At 42.7% G+C, this 21674-nt stretch overlaps 1 protein-coding gene across 1 annotated transcript; it reads right to left on the bottom strand.

Annotated features, from left to right (window-relative positions):
* Window positions 1–1091: 1091 nt before the first annotated feature.
* On the bottom strand, window positions 1092–21318 carry fbxl3a (F-box and leucine-rich repeat protein 3a). The gene is made up of 5 exons (XM_020461869.2): window positions 21067–21318; window positions 16722–17121; window positions 15741–15863; window positions 13712–13883; window positions 1092–5496 (listed from the first exon to the last, which is right to left on the bottom strand). The coding sequence occupies exons 2-5, from the start codon at window positions 17118–17120 to the stop codon at window positions 4856–4858; spliced, it is 1335 nt and encodes a 444-aa protein (XP_020317458.1). The 5' UTR covers window position 17121; window positions 21067–21318; the 3' UTR covers window positions 1092–4855.
* Between the last annotated feature and the right edge of the window lie 356 nt (window positions 21319–21674).

Below are 21674 nucleotides of genomic sequence, written 5' to 3'. Positions count from 1 at the left end.
ATCGGCTTTTTTTGGTCCCCCAATAATCGGTATCGGTGTTGAAAAATCAATCAGTCAACCTCTACTTACAACAATAACTAACCTTCAGAAACCATTTCTAAACTGAAATGAAGGATTTGTGAATCTGACAGGGATATATATATATATATAAACAAAACTGTACACCTTCACTGAACGCCCGGGAAACTTTCACTGAACACTTCAAGGTTTTCAGGTTTTGCTTTCTTTTGTACTCATCCTAACCTACGCTTTGGCTACCCAGTAAACAGCCAGTAACTAAGTTCACTGGACCAGAAGACATGCCTAGTCTGGCACTAGCTAGTGATAAGCTAATTTGCTGCATTCAAGAACCTGATTTCACCCTTGATGTTCTAGATTAGAATAGTCCCAAGGAAATTCCATTCTGGGAAACCGGTCAGGATCGACAACTGAGAGTATATCTAAAGTTACCAGTCCATATAGGTGCATCATGAATGAGTACAAGTAGCTTCACATCCCCGATTGCCCTTAGTGTGAAATAATAATTTTAGATTCAGATTATTTTGAATCACCCTTTCATCTGTTAAATACACAAACAATTGTGGCAAATGAAATTACTCAAACACCAACTATTTGTTGCAAAAAGTGCAGAGTTCCTGTCCAATTCTTAGCCTTGTATCTTTCAGCTTATTCTGTTGTAGTGTTGGGTAGCATACCTCACAACATGCAGCTTCTAAATGCAGAAGACATTTCAGTTGAATGCATTCAGTTGTACAACTGACAAGGAATCCCCTCCCCACCTCCACAAACCGTTAAAAGTGATTGAAAACCGACATACAAAACCGCAACATTTCTCAGAGGACAGAATATCATAGCCAGACTAAAAGCCAGTGACCAAATTTACACTTTTAAAACACACTGGCTTCCAGTCCTCTCTCCACCTTTTAATGGTCTTTGTATTGATTGTATTGACACTAAGGAGTGTCTGAGCCACGAGTTGAGGACCAATGAAATCAGATACCCACCCTCCCTCTCACAAAGTTTGTGTCATCACCCCCTTCATTTGAGGAAGACTGATTAAAAAAAACAATGAAAACAGCATTTCCAAAATGTCAGTTTTTCACGAGATTGTATTTAGACATTTGTGAAAGGCAAACTGACAGCTGCAACCAACCATAGTCATATAATCCAGATGGCTGTTCCCATTCAAGTCAAGACTGGAAACCATTGCACCCATGAGTTTAACAGTCAAATTGCCAGGGTTAGAGGTTCAAAAAACTCTTCTATGGATTTTATGTCTATGGCCGCAATGCAACAAGCTGTTCCACAGATAGAAGGATACAGTGATAAGCACACCAAAGACACTTCTAAAAGCCTGAATTTCCCAGATAACTTTTCTTTCATTTTGATTTCGCCACAAATTAAAATGTGGCACTGATGGACATTTCAGCATTGTCTCAATGAAGAGTTTGACTAACCATGGGCAGTTACAAGCCTGCTAGAGTTAGCGGCAGGTGGACAAGCAATCGTAGTATGGATGAAGCCAGACCTGGAATGTGAAGCTAACTGAAGCTGGTTAGCTTTATAAAAGCCTGAGTAGATCTATACTGAACAAAAATATAAACACAACATGTAAAGTCTTGGTCTTATGTTTCATGAGCTGAAATAAAAGATCCCAGAAATGTTCCATACGCACAAGCTTATTTCCCTCAAATTTTGTGCCCAAATTTGTTTAGATCCCCATTAGTGAGCATTTCTCCTTTGTCAAAATAATCCATCCACCTGACAGGTGTGGCATATCAAGTAGCTGATTAAACAGCATGATCATTACACAGGTGCACCTTGTGCTGGGGACAATAAAAGGCCACATTTTGTCACACAACACCACAAATGTCTCAAATTGAGGGAGCGTGTTTGCAAGCCTCAATCCCGCAACTGTGCTGCCCGCTCATTCTGATTGGGTGGGCCTACGCCCACCCATGGCTGCAACCCTGCCCAGTCATGTGAAATCCATAGATTAGGGCCCAATTTATTTAAAGATTATATGACTGGTAACTCTGAATTTTTTATTTTTATTGTTGCATGTTGTTTATATTTTTGTTCAGTATAGCTGCCCTCATAGTACACCACTCAGGACAATTGGGGCAACATCTAGGCTACCACTTCTTAAGAAGGTGTGCTGCAGTACTGTGTAGTGGTGGCTGCTGTGGGCAGCAGGGGCTACAACCCTGGTCAAAACAGGGTTGGTGTTTTCTAACAGATGCGCTATTTCAATAAAAATCAGCCATAGCATAACTGTCTGTACCATGAGTTAACCAAAAAACTCCACCCTGTGTCCCTGACCAGTGTAGCCTCTTACGCCTGAGGAGGGGTGTGCTCTTCTACCACAAAGCCATACAGTACAGAGTTTGGAAAACTAGACGACATGTTGACGCAAAACATCCCATAATAAGAACTTAATACATTTCATGTGATCAATAGAAAATCTGGAAAATCAGTTTTGTCTGAGCTCTAGGGGACAGGTCAGTTTTAAATATACTGAACAAAGATAAATGCAACAATTTCAAAGGTTATACTGAGTTACAGTTCATATAAGGAAATATGTGAATTTAAATAAATTCATTAAGCCCTAATCTATGGATTTCACGTGACTGGGAATACAGATATGAATCTGTTGGTCACAGATACATGTAAAAAAACATATAAATATAAATATATATAAATAAATAAATAAAAATTAAAGCCATGGAAGAACTGGGAAGTTTTCAGCTTCCAGGAATTGTGTACTGATCTCTAAAACCACATTGGAGGCAGTTGCCGGTAGAGAAATAAACATAAAATTCTCTGGCAATAGGTCTGGTGGATATTCTTGCAGTCAAGCATGCTAATTTGCACGTTTACTCAACCCTACCCCTAACCTAACCCTAAGTTTACTGTGGCATTGTATACTGTGACAAGACTGCACATTTTAGAGAGTGGCCATTTGTCCCCAGCACAAGGTGGACCTATGTAATGGCCATGCTGTTTAATAACTTCTTTGGGATAGGGGGCAGCATTTTCACTTTTGGATGAAAAGCGTGCCCAGAGTAAACTGCCTCCTACTCAGTCCCAGATGCTAATATATGCATATTATTATTAGTATTGGATAGATAACTCAGAAGTTTCTAAAACTGTTTGAATGATGTCTGTGAGTATAAGAGAACTCATATGGCAGGCAAAAACCTGACAAAAAAATCCAAACAGGAAGTGGGAAATCTGAGGTTTGTAGTTTTGAACTCAGCCCCTATTGAATACTGGGATATTGGTTGTTGCACTTCCTAAGGCTTCCACTAGATGTCAACAGTCTTTAGAAACCTGTTTGAGGCTTCTACTGTGAAGGGGGGCCGAATGAGAGGGGATTGAGTCAGAGGTCTGCCAGCAGCCTCAATCTCAGTCACGCGCATTACCATGAGGTAGCTCTCGTTCCATTGCTTTTCTACAGACAATGGAATTCTCTGGTTGGAACATTCATGATAAAAACATAAAGATTGATTCTATAAGACCTGTTATATAACTTCTTGAAACTTTTCGTCCGACGTTCGGCTGGACCTGCACGCGCGTTTTGGATTTGTTAACCAAACGCCCTAACAAAAGGAGGTATATGGACATAAATTATTAACTTTATGGAACAAATCAAACATTTATTGTGGAACTGGGATTCCTGGGAGTGCATTATGATGAAGATCATCAAAGGTAAGTGAATATTTATAATGCTATTTATGACTAATGTTGACTGCGCAACATGGCGGATATTTATTTTGGCTGTTTTGGGCTCTGAGTGGGGTACTCAGATTATGCTTTTTCCGTAAAGTTTTTTTGAAATCTGACACAGCGGTTGTATTAAGGAGAAGAGGATCTAAAATTCCATGCATAACACTTGAATTTTCATCAACATTTATAATGAGTATTTCTGTGAATTGATGTGGCTCTCTGCAAAATCACTGCATGTTTTGGAACAACTTAGCATAACAAGCCAATGTAAAATGAGATTTTTGGATATAAATATGCACTTTATCGACCAAAACACACATGTATTGTGTAACATGAAGTCCTATGAGTGTCATCTGATGAAGATCAACGGTTCTCTATATTTGTGCTTTTTGTGACTCCTATCTTTGGCTGGAAAAACGGCTGGGTTTTTCTGTGACTTCGAGGTGAGCTAACAATCGTTTGTGGAGCTTTCGCTGTAAAGCATTTTTTAAATCAGACACTGGCTGGATTAATGAGAATTTTATATTTAAAATGGTGCCTAATACTTGTATGTTTGAGAAATTGTATTTATTAGATTTTTGCAGATTTGTATTTGGCGCCCTGAAATTTCATTGGCTGTTGGGCGAGGGGTTATAGATAATCCATCCACCTGATAGGTGTGGCATATCAAGAAGCTAATTAACCTGTCTGGGAATAGGGTGCTAGCAGAACCCCGTTCCCAGACAGGTGTAGTATATCGAGAAGCTGATGGATTATCTTGGCAAAGCAGAAATGCTCACTAAGAGGGATGGATCTAAACAAATTTGTGGACAACATTTGAGAGAAATAAGCTTTTTATGCATTTGGAACATTTCTGGGATCTTTTATTTTGGCTCATGAAACAACACTTTACATGTTGCGTTTATATTTTTGTTCAGTGTATAGGAATGGAGTATACAGTGAGAAAAGTAGGAATTCCTGATTAATCAGGAAAAATCGCATCCCTGAAAAATTGGCATTTTACACGATTATCTTCGGTTGTTCCTTCGCTGCCAACATGGACGCTTCGGACAGAGTTTCAAGGTGGGAAAAAAGAGAAAAGTATGTCAAACTCTGTACAGTAAATCCACAGCCCCCTTCAACGGCTCTACCAGGTGGGCATCATGTCGGGGAACCAGACACGGCCGAGGTGCTTTGACACCTCCCAGTGGATTTCATCCAGGTTGTACTTATGGTCAGGAATCAGCACCTCCTCCATGATGGACAGCTGGGACAACCTCCGACCGCACATCTTCACGAATTCCACGAACGCGCTGCACGACACCTCACACTCCCCAAGGCCAATGGCCGACAGCTGGGTGCAGCGCTTGGCGATGCGGATCAGCTCCTCGTCCAGCGGCCGCAGCCCATTGGCGCACACCACCAACTCCACCAGCCGGGGGCAGTGGAGCCCCACGCGGCCCAGCACATCCTTACTGACTGAGCGACCAAAGTAGAGGTGGGTGATGGGGACTTCCTCCCTGAAAAAGGGGCCGAACTCATCCTCGTAGAGGAAGAAGTACATGACCAGGTTGAACTTGGGCGAGTGGCGCAGCATAGCGTCCCAGCTGGACTTCCTGATGGTGTGGAAGTGCTGCCCGGGGTTCTCGCTGACCACATCAATGCGGAGATGCTCCAGGTGCACGTGTTTCTCAGAGGAGAGGGCTAATAAGAGCTCGTCACTCAGCAGGTGGTAGTTCAGCGCCAGCTCCCTCAGGCCATGGCACTGGTCCGCCACACACAGGATACCTGCACACACAGAAAACTTTGGTTTACAAATATAGTCCTATTATTACTCCAATTATAACATATGTCCCTATTAATTCAAATTACTTTAGCTTTAAATGGTGTAACACTAGAAGGGCCGAGACAGTCATTTTGACTGCATATGAAAGAAATTGATAACTGCAATTTTTACATCATCACTGTCAAACGCTCCCTAAAACACTTCTGTGAGCAGGCCTTTCTAATCGACCTGGCCCGGGTATCCTGGAAGGACATTGACCTCATCCCGTCAGTTGAGGATGCCTGGTCAGGAAAGCTAAGGCCAGCTTCTTCAGGCAGAAGTTTGCATCCTGTAGCTCCAACTCCAAAAAGTTCTGGGACACCGTGAAGTCCATGGAGAACAAGAGCACCTCCTCCCAGCTGCCCACTGCACTGAGGCTAGGTAACACGGTCACCACTGATAAATCCATGATTATCGAAAACTTCAATAAGCATTTCTCAACGGCTGGCCATGCCTTCCGCCTGGCTACTTCCACCTCGGCCAACAGCTCCGCCCCCCCCGCAGCTCATCGCCCAAGCCTCTCCAGGTTCTCCTTTAACCAAATCCAGATAGCAGATGTTCTGAAAGAGCTGCAAAACCTGGACCCGTACAAATCAGCTGGGCTTGACAATCTGGACCCTCTATTTCTGAAACTATCTGCCATCATTGTCGCAACCCCTATTACCAGCCTGTTCAACCTCTCTTTCATATCGTCTGAGATCCCCAAGGATTGGAAAGCTGCCGCAGTCATCCCCCTCTTCAAAGGGGGAGACACCCTGGACCCAAACTGTTACAGACCTATATCCATCCTGCCCTGCCTATCTAAGGTCTTCGAAAGCCAAGTCAACAAACAGGTCACTGACCATCTCGAATCCCACCGCACCTTCTCCGCTGTGCAATCTGGTTTCCGAGCCGGTCATGGGTGCACCTCAGCCACACTCAAGGTACTCAACGATATCATAACCGCCATCGATAAAAGACAGTACTGTGCAGCCGTCTTCATCGACCTTGCCAAGGCTTTCGACTCTGTCAATCACCATATTCTTATCGGCAGACTCAGGAGCCTCGGTTTTTCGGATGACTGCCTTGCCTGGTTCACCAATTACTTTGCAGACAGAGTTCAGTGCGTCAAATCGGAGGGCATGCTGTCTGGTCCTCTGGCAGTCTCTATGGGGGTGCCACAGGGTTCAATTCTCGGCCCGACTCTTTTCTCTGTGTATATCAATGATGTTGCTCTTGCTGCGGGCGATTCCCTGATCCACCTCTACGCAGACGACACCATTCTATATACCTTCGGCCCGTCTTTGGACACTGTGCTATCTAACCTCCAAACAAGCTTCAATGCCATACAACACTCCTTCCGTGGCCTCCAACTGCTCTTAAACGCTAGTAAAACCAAATGCATGCTTTTCAACCGGTCGCTGCCTACACCCGCATGCCCGACTAGCATCACCACCCTGGATGGTTCCGACCTAGAATATGTGGACGTCTATAAGTACCTAGGTGTCTGGCTAGACTGCAAACTCTCCTTCCAGACTCATATCAAACATCTCCAATCGAAAATCAAATCAAGAGTCGGCTTTCTATTCCGCAACAAAGCCTCCTTCACTCACGCCGCCAAGCTTACCCTAGTAAAACTGACTATCCTACCGATCCTCGACTTCGGCGATGTCATCTACAAAATGGCTTCCAACACTCTACTCAGCAAACTGGATGCAGTCTATCACAGTGCCATCCGTTTTGTCACTAAAGCACCTTATACCACCCACCACTTCGACATGTATTCGTCGCCAGACCCACTGGCTCCAGGTCATCTACAAGTCCATGCTAGGTAAAGCTCCGCCTTATCTCAGCTCACTGGTCACGATGGCAACACCCATCCGTAGCACGCGCTCCAGCAGGTGTATCTCACTGATCATCCCTAAAGCCAACACCTCATTTGGCCGCCTTTTGTTCCAGTACTCTGCTGCCTGTGACTGGAACGAATTGCAAAAATCGCTGAAGTTGGAGACTTTTATCTCCCTCACCAACTTCAAACATCAGCTATCTGAGCGGCTAACCGATCGCTGCAGCTGTACATAGTCTATTGGTAAATAGCCCACCCTTTTTCACCTACCTCATCCCCATACTGTTTTTATTTATTTACTTTTCTGCTCTTTTGCACACCAATATCTCTACCTGTACATGACCATCTGATCATTCATCACTCCAGTGTTAATCTGCAAAATTGTAATTATTTGCCTACCTCCTCATGCCTTTTGCACACATTGTATATAGACTCCCCCTTTGGTTTCTACTGTGTTATTGACTTGTTAATTGTTTACTCCATGTGTAACTCTTTGTTGTCTGCTCACACTGCTATGCTTTATCTTGGCCAGGTCGCAGTTGCAAATGAGAACTTGTTCTCAACTAGCCTACCTGGTTAAATAAAGGTGAAATAAAAAAATAAAAAAACATCATGCCCCCTCCGTCCTTGACTTATCCTAAATAAGTATATTTAAAACACACGTATATTGTGAGAATGTTGATATCACAAACAGAAAATGTTATAAGCAGTTTTGATAGCTACTGTGGGGCAAAAATCTATTTAGTCAGCCACCAATTGTGCAAGTTCTCCCACTTAAAAAGATGAGGCCTGTAATTTTCATCATAGGTACACTTCAACTATGACAGACAAAATGAGAAAAGAAATCCAGAAAATCACATTGTAGGATTTTATTTGCAAATTATGGTGGAAAATAAGTATTTGGTCAATAACAAAAGTTTCTCAATACCCTTTGTTGGCAATGACAGAGGTCAAACGTTTTCTTTAAGTCTTCACAAGGTTTTCACACACTGTTGCTGGTATTTTGGCCCATTCCTCCATGCAGATCTCCTCTAGAGCGGTGATGTTTTGTGGCTGTTGCTGGCAACACGGACTTTCAACTCCCTCCAAAGATTCTCTATGGGGTTAAGATCTGGAAACTGGCTAGGCCACTCCAGGACCTTGAAATGTTTCTTACGAAGCCACTCCTTCGTTGCACAGGTGGTGTGTTTGGGATCATTGTCATGCTGAAAGACCCAGCCACGTTTCATCTTCAATGCCCTTGCTGATGGAAGGAGGTTTTCACTCAAAATCTCACGATACATGGCCCCATTCATTCTTTCCTTTACACGGATCAGTCGTCCTGGTCCCTTTGCAGAAAAACAGCCCCAAAGCATGATGTTTCCACCTCCATGCTTCACAGTAGGTATGGTGTTCTTTGGATGCAACTCAGCATTCTTTGTCCTCCAAACACAACGAGTTGAGTTTTTACTAAAAAGTTATATTTTGGTTTCATCTGACCATATGACATTCTCCCAATCTTCTTCTGGAACATCCAAATGCTCTCTAGCAAACTTCAGACGGGCCTGGACATGTACTGGCTTAAGCAGGGACACACGTCTGGCACTGCAGGATTTGAGTCCCTGGCGGCGTAGTGTGTTACTGATGGTAGGCTTTGTCACTTTGGTCCCAGCTCTCTGCAGGTCATTCTTTAGGTCCCCCCGTGTGGTTCTGGGATTTTTGCTCACCGTTCTTGTGATCATTTTGACCCCACCGGGGGAGATCTTGCGTAGAGCCCAAGATCGAGGGAGATTATCAGTGGTCTTGTATGTCTTCCATTTCCTAATAATTGCTCCCACAGTTGATTTCTTCAAACCAAGCTGCTTACCTATTGCAGATTCAGTCTTCCCAGCCTGGTGCAGGTCTACAATTTTGTTTCTGGTGTCCTTTGACAGCTCTTTGGTCTTTGCCATAGTGGAGTTTGGAGTGTGACTGACTGAGGTTGTGGACAGGTGTCTTTTATACTGATAACAAGTTCAAACAGGTGCCATTAATACAGGTAACGAGTGGAGGACAGAGGACCTCTAAAGAAGTTACAGGTCTGTGAGAGCCAGAAATCTTGCTTGTTTGTAGGTGACCAAATACTTATTTTCCACCATAATTTGCAAATAAATTCATAAAAAATCCTACAATGTGATTTTCTGGATTTTATTTCTCATTTTGTCTGTCATAGTTGAAGTGTACCTATGATTAAAATTACAGGCCTCTCATCTTTTTAAGTGGGAGAACTTGCACAATTGGTGGCTGACTAAATACTTTTTTGCCCCACTGTATAGAGTATCAGAATGAGCAGGTTAAGTTTAATCTTGCACGTTAATGTTAGCCACTTAGCTAAATTCAGTTGGAGAGAATTTATTTGGCACATCTTCGATTGACTAAAACACTCTTATCCAGAGCGACTTACAGGAGCAATTAGGGTTAAGTGCCTTGCTCAAGGACACAGACAGATTTTTCATCTCGTCAGCTCGGGGATTCGAACCAGCAACCTTTGGGTTAATGGCTGAAAGCTCTTAACCGCTAGGCTACCTATTGCCCACATAGTTAACTTAAAAGTTATAAAATAAACCCAGCAAAAAAAGAAAAGTCCCCTTTTCAGGACCCTGTCTTTCAAAGATAATTCGTAAAAATCCAAATAACTTCACAGATCTTCATTGTAAAGGGTTTAAACACTGTTTCCCATGTTTGTTCAATGACACATAAACAATTAATGAACATGCACCTGTGGAACAGTCGTTAAGATATTAACAGCTTACAGACAGTAGGCAGATAAGGTCACAGTTATGAAAACTTAGGACACTAAAGAGGCCTTTCTACTGACTCTGAAAAACACCAAAAGAAAGATAACCAGGGTCCCTGCTCATCTGTGTGAACGTGCCTTACACATGCTGCAAGGAGGCATGAGGACTGCAGATGTGGCCAGGGCAATAAATTGCCTTGTCCATACTGTGAGACGCATAAGACAGCGCTACATGGAGACCGGACAGACCGCTGATCGTCCTCGCAGTGGCAGACCACGTGTAACACCTGCACAGGATGGTTACATCCGAACATCACACCTGCGGGACAGGTACAGGATGGCAACAACAACTGCCCGAGTTACACCAGGAACGCACAATCCTTCCATCAGTGCTCAGGCTGTCCGCAATAGGCTGAGAAAGGCTAGACTGAGGACTTGTAGGCCTGTTGTAAGGCAGGTCCTCACCAGATATCAAACCCAAACCCACCGTCGCTGGACCAGACAGGACTGGCAAAAAGTGCTCTTCACTGACGAGTCGCGGTTTTGTCTCACCAGGGGTGATGGTCGGATTTGCGTTTATCGTCGAAGGAATGAGCGTTACACCGAGGCCTGTACTCTGGAGCGGGATCGATTTGGAGGTGGAGGGTCCGTCATAGTCTGGGGCGGTTTGTCACAGCATCATCGGACTGAGCTTGTTGTCATTGCAGGCAATCTCAACGTTGTGCATTACAGGGAAGACATCCTGCTCCCTCATGTGGTCCCTTCCTGCAGGCTCATCCTGACATGACCCTCCAGCATGACAATGTCACCAGCCATACTGCTCGTTCTGTATGTGATTTCCTGCAAGACAGGAATCCTAGTGTTCTGCCATGGCCAGCGAAGAGCCCGGACCTCAATCCCATTGAGCACATCTGGGACCTGTTGGATCGGAGGGTGAGGGCTAGGGCCATTTCCCCCCCAGATATGTCCCGGAACTTGCAGATGCCTTGGTAGAAGAGTGGGGTAACATCTCACAGCAAGAACTTTCAAATCTGGTGCAGTCCATGAGTAGTAGATGCACTGCAGTAATTCATACAGCTGGTGGCCACACCAGATACTGACTGTTACTTTTGATTTTGACCTCCCCCCCTTTGTTCAGGGACACATTATTCCATTTCTGTTAGTCACATGTCTGTGGAACTTGTTCAGTTTATGTCTCAGTTGTTGAATCTTATGTTCATACAAATATTTACACGTTAAGTTCAATGAAAATAAACGCAGGTGACAGTGAGAGGACGTTTATTTTTTTTGCTGAGTTTATATAGCTGGCAAACAGTAGTGAATTTCATACAAGTGTAACTTGATCACCTCACTTAAGTTGCGCTGCATGAATAACTCGCCTCACGAAGCTCCCATTTTCCTCGTTGTGCTTCTTTGTAAACAAACACACGTGACTGGCTCAAACCGCTGTTTTGGAAAACTAGTACCGGTAAGCTTCATAAAAAATGCGATCTGCTTACCTATTATCTAGTGCATGTTGACTGCAGGTATTTACTTAAAGTACTAATATTCAAAGCCCCCAAAAAGTTACTTAACATAGTGCTAGCAAATAATAAGGAATCCTCAAAGACAATGCTAACAAGCACATTGCAAACATTTTGTACAGTTCCTGACCTAAACAAGTAACTCAAACACTACTCAGTTTGCTGCACGCACAAAATGAATATTAGCCAGCAAGGCTCTTGATACAGGTGGGAATTCTCTGCTGTTACCAAGTGAATGCTTGATTATCGAAGAAGCTAATCATTTAACACTAAATCAGCAATCCAAATGCCCAACTGCTGAGCATTTAGCACATTTTAGACAGTTAACTTAGTTATAAGATATCTCTGAATTAGAGAGGTGTGGGGGGCTGCCTTAAATCGGCATCCACGTCTTCGGCGCCCGGGGAACTGCCTTGCTCAGTGGCAGAACACTACACCAATGAGGGGGGTAGTGAGACCAGGCAGTTTAAGTGTTAATGAGGGCTTTCACTGTTGTGCCCAAGGTTTTTGGTTTGAAACTACAGCTATGAAGGCCTCAGATATGAGGCTGCCTCTCTAACTCACCGTCCCCTCCGTTCTCTCTCCCTCCCTCCATTGACAAAAAAGGGACACTGTCTTCCAGCTGATGGTAAAACTCAAGTCGCACTGCATTATTCCTGCCTCATGCACCAATTAATGTCCAGATAAAGTGAAATATTACTCAATATAAAAAATGTAAAAAGGACAAGCCTATAATAATAACAAGCTTATCGAAACACTTTGCTATACTCATTCATTGCAGCTGCAGTGTTGGTTGTAGCACATTTTATGTCTTATAAACATGTTGACAGTGCTGAATAACAAACATAAAATGACTCAAAAACAGCAGTGCTTTGGTTTTAAAGTTTTGAAATCTCACAGTATCAACTTTGCTGTGCACTCAAGGCTTCATTTTTATTGTCTATGGCTGGAGGAAACTGCAGACACAGTGATCTGAGCTATTTGATTGGCCAGCGGTAGTCCTGTCGGTGCACTTGATTTGCTCAGGTGCACCTTGAGACACATGAAATGGTTCAAAATGTGAACACTTTGCCTTCCAGACACTACAGTTGCTGAATCAAGTGCACCTACCGCCAACAGCACGAAACAAATAAAACAAAAAATAGAAACTCCAAGGCTTAATCATTTTTAACAGAAATGTTTGGTGATTGACTAGGAATGCTTTGGAGATGGACCAGTTGATCTCTACCAATGGGTTGGCAACCACTGCTATAGAGGCTTCTTTTTTCTTTGACTTTGTGCTATTAACTTGCCAGCTATGAGACAAAACGGCAGAAATACTTTGAAAACAGCTACTGCAGCATTTATTTTTCTATAAATGTGATCATACTTGACTATTTTTATTCACAAATGCAAGTGAAATGCTCGGACTGTGGAGCCCTGACCACCTGCCAATGTGACTGGTGAAATAGACATACCCGCCAATGCAAAAATATTTCCGCATTTGGCATGTGGCTGGTGTTCATTTTAGGCCCTGCTGATGAATGCGTTTGTTTTCCATGATTGTGTTCGGTATTTCTGTTTTGAATTTCCTATTTAAAGTGTATATTTTTGTAATTACAGGTCTCATCTGTAAAGAGGCCTTGGCCTCAGCATTTGGGGGGGGGGGGGGGCAGGTCATACCAAGGATCATTTAGCTATTTGATTTGGAATTTTAGGACCCCTTAAGGTATCAACCAAATTAATAAAAAAATGTGTTAAACACTTAATTTACTTGGCCTTATTACAATTAGCCCATAGAAATGCATTGAATAACAGCTTCATATATGGATAAACATAGTCCAAAACATTTCTAAAGGAAGTCTATTCTGAAGTGTCTATCAGAGAAATATAAGATCCAATTTCTTTTTACATGTATTTAACCCCTCCTTTTAGCCACTAAACTGTCTCTATATACTTCCATTCCTTTTTTAAACAGAGTTTACACTTATTTGAGTGCCTAATCAGGAGTCGGCTGTATGGCATTGCTCAGGGACCATTCAATGGAATAATACATTCTAGGGATCATTCAATGACCATAAACTCAGACAAGCTACCTGCAGGGGAGACATGAGGGCAGCTGCTCATCTTCAACATCCTCAGCGTGTCGCTGTTGTTGGCCACCAGGACCTTCAGGGACGGGTCATCCACCGGTGTGTCGTCGATCTTCAGAGATGACAGGGACTTGGAGTTGACAAACACCACCGTCAGGGCCGAGATGAAATGAGACTAAAGGAGGAAAACAATCAATCAACAGGTAAATAAAATGGATGATTGCAGGTGTAGGCTATAACAAAGACCCAAAATCGTCAAAACATTGCACTAAATTCCATGGGAGAAACACAGTGAACTGTTTAATGGAATTGCCTTGAAAGAATGGAGAATGTGTTCAGGTTGAACTGTCTGCACACCGCTCCACTGTGGAATTACAGGCTCAGTGTAAACTGTGGAATTTTGACCTTTAAAACGGGAGCCAAAAGCTAATGGACAATCAAATCCTAGTTATAGAATAGTATTCACAATCAAGGTTACACATAGAATGCCAACCATTGTCATGGAACATTTGGTACCAACAGTTTCCTGAACACGAAATATACAGTGCAGTCAGAAAATATTCAGACCCCTTGCAGCCTTATTCTAAATTGGATTAAATTGCCCCCCCCAAAACAATCTACACAAAATACCCCACAATGACAAAGCAAAAACAGGTTATACATTTTTTGCAAATGTATAAAATGAAATCAAACAGAAATATGACATTTACATAAGTATTCAGACCCTTTTTACTCAGTACTTTGTTGAAACACCGCTGGCAGCGATTTAAACCTCGAGTCTTCTTGGGTGTGACACTACAAGCTTGGCACACCTGTATTTGGGGAGTTCTTCTCTGCAGATCCACACAAGCTCTGCACAGCTATTTTCAGGTCTCTCCAGAGATGTTCAATCGGGGTCAAGCCCACTCAAGGACAGCAGAGACTTGTCCTGAAGCTCTTCCTGCATTGTCTTGGCTGTGTGCTTAGGGTTGTTGTCCTGTTGGAAGGTAAACCTTCGCCCCAGTCTGAAGTTTTGAGCAGGTTTTCATCAAGGATCTCTACTTTTCTCCGTTCATCTTTCCCTCAATCTTGGACTGGTCTCCCAGTCCCTGCCACTGAAAAACATCTCCACATCATGATGCTGCCACCACCATGTTCCGTAGGGATGGCGCCAGGTTTCCTCCAGACATGACACTTGGCATTCAGGCCAAAGAGTTCTTGGTTTCATCAGATCAGAGAATCGTGTTTCTCGTGGTCTAAGAATCATTCAGGTGCCCTTTGGCAAACTCCAAGTGGGCTGTCATGTGCCTTTTACTGAGGAGTGGCTTCTGTCTGGCCACTCTACCTTAAAAGGCCTGATTGGTGGAGTGCTGCAGAGATGGTTGTCCTTCTAGAAGGTTCTCCCATCTCCACAGAGAAACTCTGGAGCTCTGTCAGAGTGTCCATTGGGTTCTCGGTCACCTCCCTGACCAAGGCCCTTCTCCCCTGATTGCTCAGTTTGGCCGAGCGGCCAGCTCTAGGAAGAGCCTTGGTTCCAAACTCCTTCCATTTGAGAATGGAGGTCACTGTGTTCTTGGGGACCTTCAATGCTGCAGACATTTTTTGTACCCTTCCCCAGGTCTGTGCCTTGACAAGATCCTGTCACGGAGCTCTACGGACAATTCCTGCGACCTCATGGCTTGGTTTTTGCTCTGACATGCACTGTCAACTGTGGGACCTTATATACACAGGTGTGTTCCCTTACAAATCATGTCCAAATCAATTTAATTTACTACAGGTGGACTCCAACCAAGTTGGAGAAACATCTCAAGGATGATCAATGGAAACAGGATGCACCTGGGCTCAATTCTCTCATAGCAAAGGGTCTGAATACTTTAAATAAGGTTTCAGTTTTTTTATTTGTAATACATTTGCAAACCTTTATAAAAACCTGTTTTCACTTTGTCATTATTGGGTAGATTGATGTCGAAAAAGTAATGGGGTCTGAATACTTTCCGAATACACTGTAAGGCCAATCTTTGGCTCTGATTCCAACAGGCTGAGTGTAAGCTACCTTGGGCAACTCCATGAAGCTGGGTCTGGCCGTAGAGATGAGCCCTAGTGTCTTTAGTGAACAGTTCACCAGCTGGGAGAGAATGTCACAGGCTGCCTCTGCAGATTCCGTGCTGCTGTCCACCTAGAGATAAAAAATTAAAACACAAAATGTTGGTCCCATGTTTCATGGAAATAAAAGATCTCCGACATGTTCCATATGTACAAAAAGTGTATCTCAAATTTTGTGCACAAATTTGTTTTACATCCCTGTTGGTGAGCATTTCTCCTTAGCCAAGATAATCCAGCCACCTGACAGGTGTGGTATCAACAAGCTGATTAAACAGTATGATCATTACATCGGTGCATCTTGTGCTGGGAACAAAAGTTTGTCACCAACGCCACAGATGTCTCAAGGTTAGGGAGCGTGGTATGCTGACTGCAGGAATGTCCACCAGAGAATTTAAAATGTTAATTTCTCTATCATTTTCAATTGACCAATTTCCTTATATGAACTCTAACGCAAACATTTTGAAATTGTTGCATGGTGCATTTATATTTTTGTTCACCCAACACTTGACCTCTGATGCCAATCATAAAATTAAATATTGATTTCGCATACCATTCTTAATCAAAAACAAACAATTGCAGCAGTGGGAAAGTTGACCTAAGTAGTCCGCATGGACAATGGCACTGTCTCCAACCAACATTTTAGAGGCCCTCTTCTTGGTCGCAGACAAATATTCCTGTTTTGAAGCTCATTTCCTGCAATTCAGCATTTTGCAATGCGCATGACAGAAATGGTGCAGTTTAATGCTAATTTCCTATGGTTTATGCCGTGTTCTTATGCCATCTGTGTGACTCAAACATATCATGAATGGGGGCCCCATGCCATTCATTTTTATTTTAGACTCTCCCTTTTATTTTGGTTATTGTTAGTTCTCAAAGATTATCTTATTTAAACGATTAAAGGACAAAGGGGAAACACTGAATTCCCACTCACTTTGAAGCTGACATACTGCAGGTGGTTCGAATGCCTCTTGATGATCTGTTTGATTAGGTCTGGGTGTGTCGCCTTCAGGTAAGAACTGGCAGGCTGGTTCAGCTCAAACTCAAAGCACCTCCATAGCTCGGGCATGTGGAAAGCTTGGTTCCAGCCACGGCACACTTGCGAGGCATACGCCCGGTCCAGAAGAGGCAGGAATTGGAAGATGTTGAGCAGGATCTCCTGAGGGAGCAGTGCCCAGTCGAAGCCAAACTCGCAGAGATCTACATCAGTCTCTTCCTCCTCCTCTTGGTGCTTCTCTTTGCTTGGCTGTAGCTTCCGCACCTTCTTGCAGGACTCGGTTGGGCCCTCGCTGGAAGAGCTGCAGGCGTCCTCATCTCCTTTCACCCTCTTCATCCTATAGGAGGAGACACAACGAGGTTTGGTGGGAATAATACATCGCAAATCATTGGCCTGCTGGCAATTATAGTTTATTAAACACGGGATTTCGTACATTAAAATCACAGCATACAATGCCATAATTATAGAAGAATAACAGCCAGGTAACAATACAAAAAGTGATCTTATTTTATTGCCTAATTGGAACTAATAACTGCTACTGCATTTCTGGCATTCAACATTTTCACAATATTAGGCAGGGTAGGAACGTCAAAAGTCCCGGTTTGGACAGTAGTGTAGAGAGCCTGGTTAAATTGTGTTTAGGAACATTTTTTCAATCTCTAAAATGGCTAATACTATTGAGAAATGTGTGACTATTGAAAAAAGGCTGGGTTTGCTTTGTTTACTATAATCCTAAATTACAATATTTTAAAGACACAACATGCAACAATTTCAATTATTTTGTCAATTGAAATAAATAAATTAGGCCCTAATTTATGGATTTCACATGACTGGACAGGGGTGCAGCCTGGGACAGCATATTTTTCCCCCCACAAAGGGGCTTTATTACAGACAGAAATACTTGTCAATTTTATCAACGGTCCAGGTGGCTAGTCTCAGACAATCCCACAGGATTGCTCCTCTTTCACCCCAGCTGCCAAACTAACCCTAATTCAGATGACCATCCCACTCATGCTAGATTACAGAGACGTTATTTATAGATCAGCTGGTAAGGATGCTCTCGAACGTCTAGATGTTCTTTACCATTTGGCGATCAGATTTGCACCTTATAGGACACATCACTGCAATCTATACTCAGCTGTAAACTGGTCATCTCCGTACACTCCCCTCTCTGAGATATCTACTGCAGCCCTCATCCTCCACATATAAAACCCGTTCTGCCAGTCAGATTTTCTTGAAGGTCCCAAAAGCATACACATCCCTGGTCGCTTGTCTTTTCAATTTGCTGCAGCTAGCAACTGGAATGAGCTGCAACAAACACTCAAACTAGACAGTTTTATCACAATCCCTTTATTCAAAGACTCAATCATGGACACTCTTACTGACAGTTGTGGCTGCTTTGCATGATGTATTGTTGTCTCTACCTTCTTGCCCTTTGTGCTGTTGTCTGTGCCCAGTAATGTTTGTACCATGTTTTGTGCTGCTACCATGTTGTGTTGCTACCATGCTGTTGTCATGTGTTGCTGCCTTGCTATGTTGTCGTCTTAGGTCTCTTTATGTAGTGTTGTCTCTCTTGTCCTATATTTATATTATTATTTGTTTTAATCCCAGCCCCCATCCCCTCAGGAGACCGTTTGACTTTTGGTAGGCAGTCATTGTAACAAATTATTTGTTCTTCAATGACTTGCCTAGTTAAATAAAGGTTGAATAAACATTTTTAATACAATTTAAAAAATGGTAAGGGTAGGCAACAACGCTGATCCTCAACACTTAGTCCCCTCCTGCACTCCCTGTTCACCCACAACTGCATGGCCAAACACGACTCCAACACCATCATTAAGTTTGCTGACGACACACAAGAGTGGTAGGCCTGATCACTGACAACGATGAGACAGCCCATAGGGAGGTCAGAGACCTGGCTAGTGCTAGGAGAACAACAACCTCTCCCTCAATGTGAGAAAGACAAAAGGAGCTGATCGTGTACTACAGGAAAAGGAAGGCCGAACAGGCCCCCATTAACATTGATGGAGCTGTAGTGGAGCAGGAGGAGGGTTTCAAGTTCCTTTGTGTCCACATCACCAACAAACTATCATGGTCCAAACACAGCAAGACAGTCGTGAAGAGGGCACGACAACACCTTATCCCCCTCAGGAGACTGAAAAGATTTGGCCCCCAGATCCTCAAAAAGTTCAAGAGCTGCACCATCAAGATGTCGCACCATCAAGAGCATCTTGAAGGGTTGCATCACCGCCTGGTATGGCAACTGCTCAGCATCTGACCGTAAGGCACTACAGAGGGTAGTGTTTTTTTTTTTACACTGCTGCTACTCGCTGTTTATTATCTATGCATATTTACTTCACCCCTACCTACATGTACAAATTACCTCAACTAACCTGTACCCCGGTACATTGACTCCGTACCGGTACACCCTGTATATATTTTTACTTTAGTTTATTTGGTAAATATTTTCTTCTCTTTCTTGAATTGCACTGTTGGTTAAGGGCTTGTAAGTAAGCATTTCAGAGTAAGGTCTACACGCGCTGTATTCAGCGCATTTGACAACATTTGATTTGGGTTTTGGAAAGTGCAAGTTGATGACCTTGATGATCCTTTCCAATAAATATAGGGGTCTCATTCTGGTGACATGAGATCAGATGCTTGGCTCCCATTTGACAAATAAAAAGAATCAGTCGGGGTCTCAATTTACTGTAGAATAAACAAAGTGCAATTTCAAGACTTGGTTGAGCATCAAAAATTGTTCACTTGATATATCAGTCACTGATAGTCACTCAATTAGCCCATGTCAGCTAACTTTCTTTTAGATTGGTAAATTAGTCTAGTGGGCAGGTAAATTAGTCTAGTGGGCAGCTATCTAAACTGGTAATAATCAAAGTCAAGGTTGATTTTGTTAGTCTCACTCTATGGCAAAATACAGAACAACTAGAGCCACTAATGATGAGGTAAGATTTTTTGTGACCCCCACCCCCGATGTACACTACACATGCGCTCTAGCCAACAGCACGCAGTTACAGTACTGCATCTGCGCTTTGCTGGCTGGAGCACACATGACAATACCAGCACACTCGCTATACAATATTTTTTTGTGAGAAACCCATCAGCAGTTGAAAATGCGATGGAAACCAATTTATCTTGTATTTTTTATTCGGTAAATGGGAATTCTACCGCAAAAGGTATTTTTATGTGCACCACGTCATCTTTATCTGCAACAAGTCAATTTGATGGAAACATCTCTGGTGGGAAAATAAACACGTTTGCTCCCTGTTCTATTGATTTTAATGTGATAGATGGAAGTAATTAACATAAGTGTCCTCTAACCAGTGATGTACACATTATTCCCAGATTCCGTGTAGTTTTGGAGCTGTGTTAGGAGGTTCAACCTCATCTCCGCCCTCTTGCGCAATTGATTACAATGTGTTAATCGATGCGAGTGATTGAAACAACAGTTTTGCGTTTCTTTTTCTGTTTTGGTTAACCCCCATATTAAAATGCAACATTTCCAACATTTCAAAATGTACCTTACAGTTCTGCAGGCTGTCATCTAACCAGTGATGTAAAAATATATCCAGCAACCATGTGGTTTTTGAGTTTAAACAGCGCATTGCAACTTGACAAAAACAACAGAGTTTTTGGAGAGTGAAGTTTATAAGGTGCTCGTATAAAAAAATATGATTACTATTGTTGTACATGCATGTGTAAAAACTAAATTTTATGTTTAGATGTTCAATATATCAAACGGTTACGGTTTCTGCATATTGGCATTGGGCTATATATAAAAAAATTCTACTGTTAGCAAGAACAGCATCATTTTCAACTTAAATGTTAGGAATATAAACATAACTCAACATTAATGTTCAATGGTATTGTTCTTAAATCAGGTAAAACGTTGTGATTGATTTATTTAGATGATATACCAGAAATCACCAAAACGGGTTTGCACTGCCTACTATGGGGCCATACAGCCATTGGAGCCAGAAGGGCAACTGTAACTTTAACTACTAACTATGACTATACAATGATGAGGGACCTAACGCAAGTTAGTTAGCCATTACAATAAAGTAATTTGACAACTACTTAGAAATTCATAGCTAGCTAGTTAGCATCCTTCCACGCATGTACTGTCTGGCCAAGTTTGCTGTGCCAAAGTTATTAAGTTATTTAACTAAGTGGCAGCATTTTACGAGATAGTCAAATTATTGGTAGATAACTAACCCCAACGTTAAACCGACAATCAAATTATATCATAGTTGACCCATCCCCTTACCTTATGTTTACACTTGACAGCTGGCTAGCTGTTGACGTGAAAAAATCCGATCACTGGCAACTTCAACCTCGGCCGGCACTTGAACAACTCATTCACCCGAGCCAAATATCGCCACATTTACAGTTTCCTTTTAGATAATGTTCGTGTGTTGTGCTATATCTCCGGTGACGTAAATTACTTTGCGGGAGTTTCAGCTGACCCCCCATCCGTGAAATGGCGACGTGTTGTTGTGACAGTAGCGGTGCATTGTGGGTGATACTGTATGAAATGGCTTTCTCTTCTTCGGTGGAATTTATTCGCTGTTGGCATCCGACGGTAATGGTGCTTTACCGCCACCTACTATACTGGAGTGTGGGCCAGAGAAAATGAGAAACTAAATCCTACCTGCCAGCCCCGTTGCTCTTTAAAATAAAATATTTGCGACTATATCTAATTATGTTCTACTCAATATTCTCTTTGAACTAATTTCCTGGTTCACCATCTCCCTCCTACTAGATATCAGCCTCTCCCTTTCCTCTGATACTGCCCACACTGTAGCAATACACCCACAATGTAATAGGGCTCTCGGTTGGCGCAGTAGTCTAAGACATTGCTTCGTAGTGTCAGGC

This window comes from Oncorhynchus kisutch, linkage group LG26 (genome assembly GCF_002021735.2).
Source record: "Oncorhynchus kisutch isolate 150728-3 linkage group LG26, Okis_V2, whole genome shotgun sequence".
Classification (NCBI taxonomy): Eukaryota; Metazoa; Chordata; class Actinopteri; order Salmoniformes; family Salmonidae; genus Oncorhynchus; species Oncorhynchus kisutch.
This window is presented reverse-complemented; position numbering and strand designations above follow the sequence as displayed.

Coding starts and splice junctions, on each gene's coding strand:
- fbxl3a (XM_020461869.2), bottom strand. CDS start 17,120: ATGAAGAGGGTGAAAGGAGATGAGGACGCCTGCAGCTCTTCCAGCGAG. Junction 13,884..15,740: donor GCTTCATGGAGTTGCCCAAG/GTAGCTTACACT, acceptor TTCCTCCTTTAG/TCTCATTTCATCTCGGCCCT. Junction 5,497..13,711: donor CCCTCATGTCTCCCCTGCAG/GTAGCTTGTCTG, acceptor CTGTGTGTGCAG/GTATCCTGTGTGTGGCGGAC.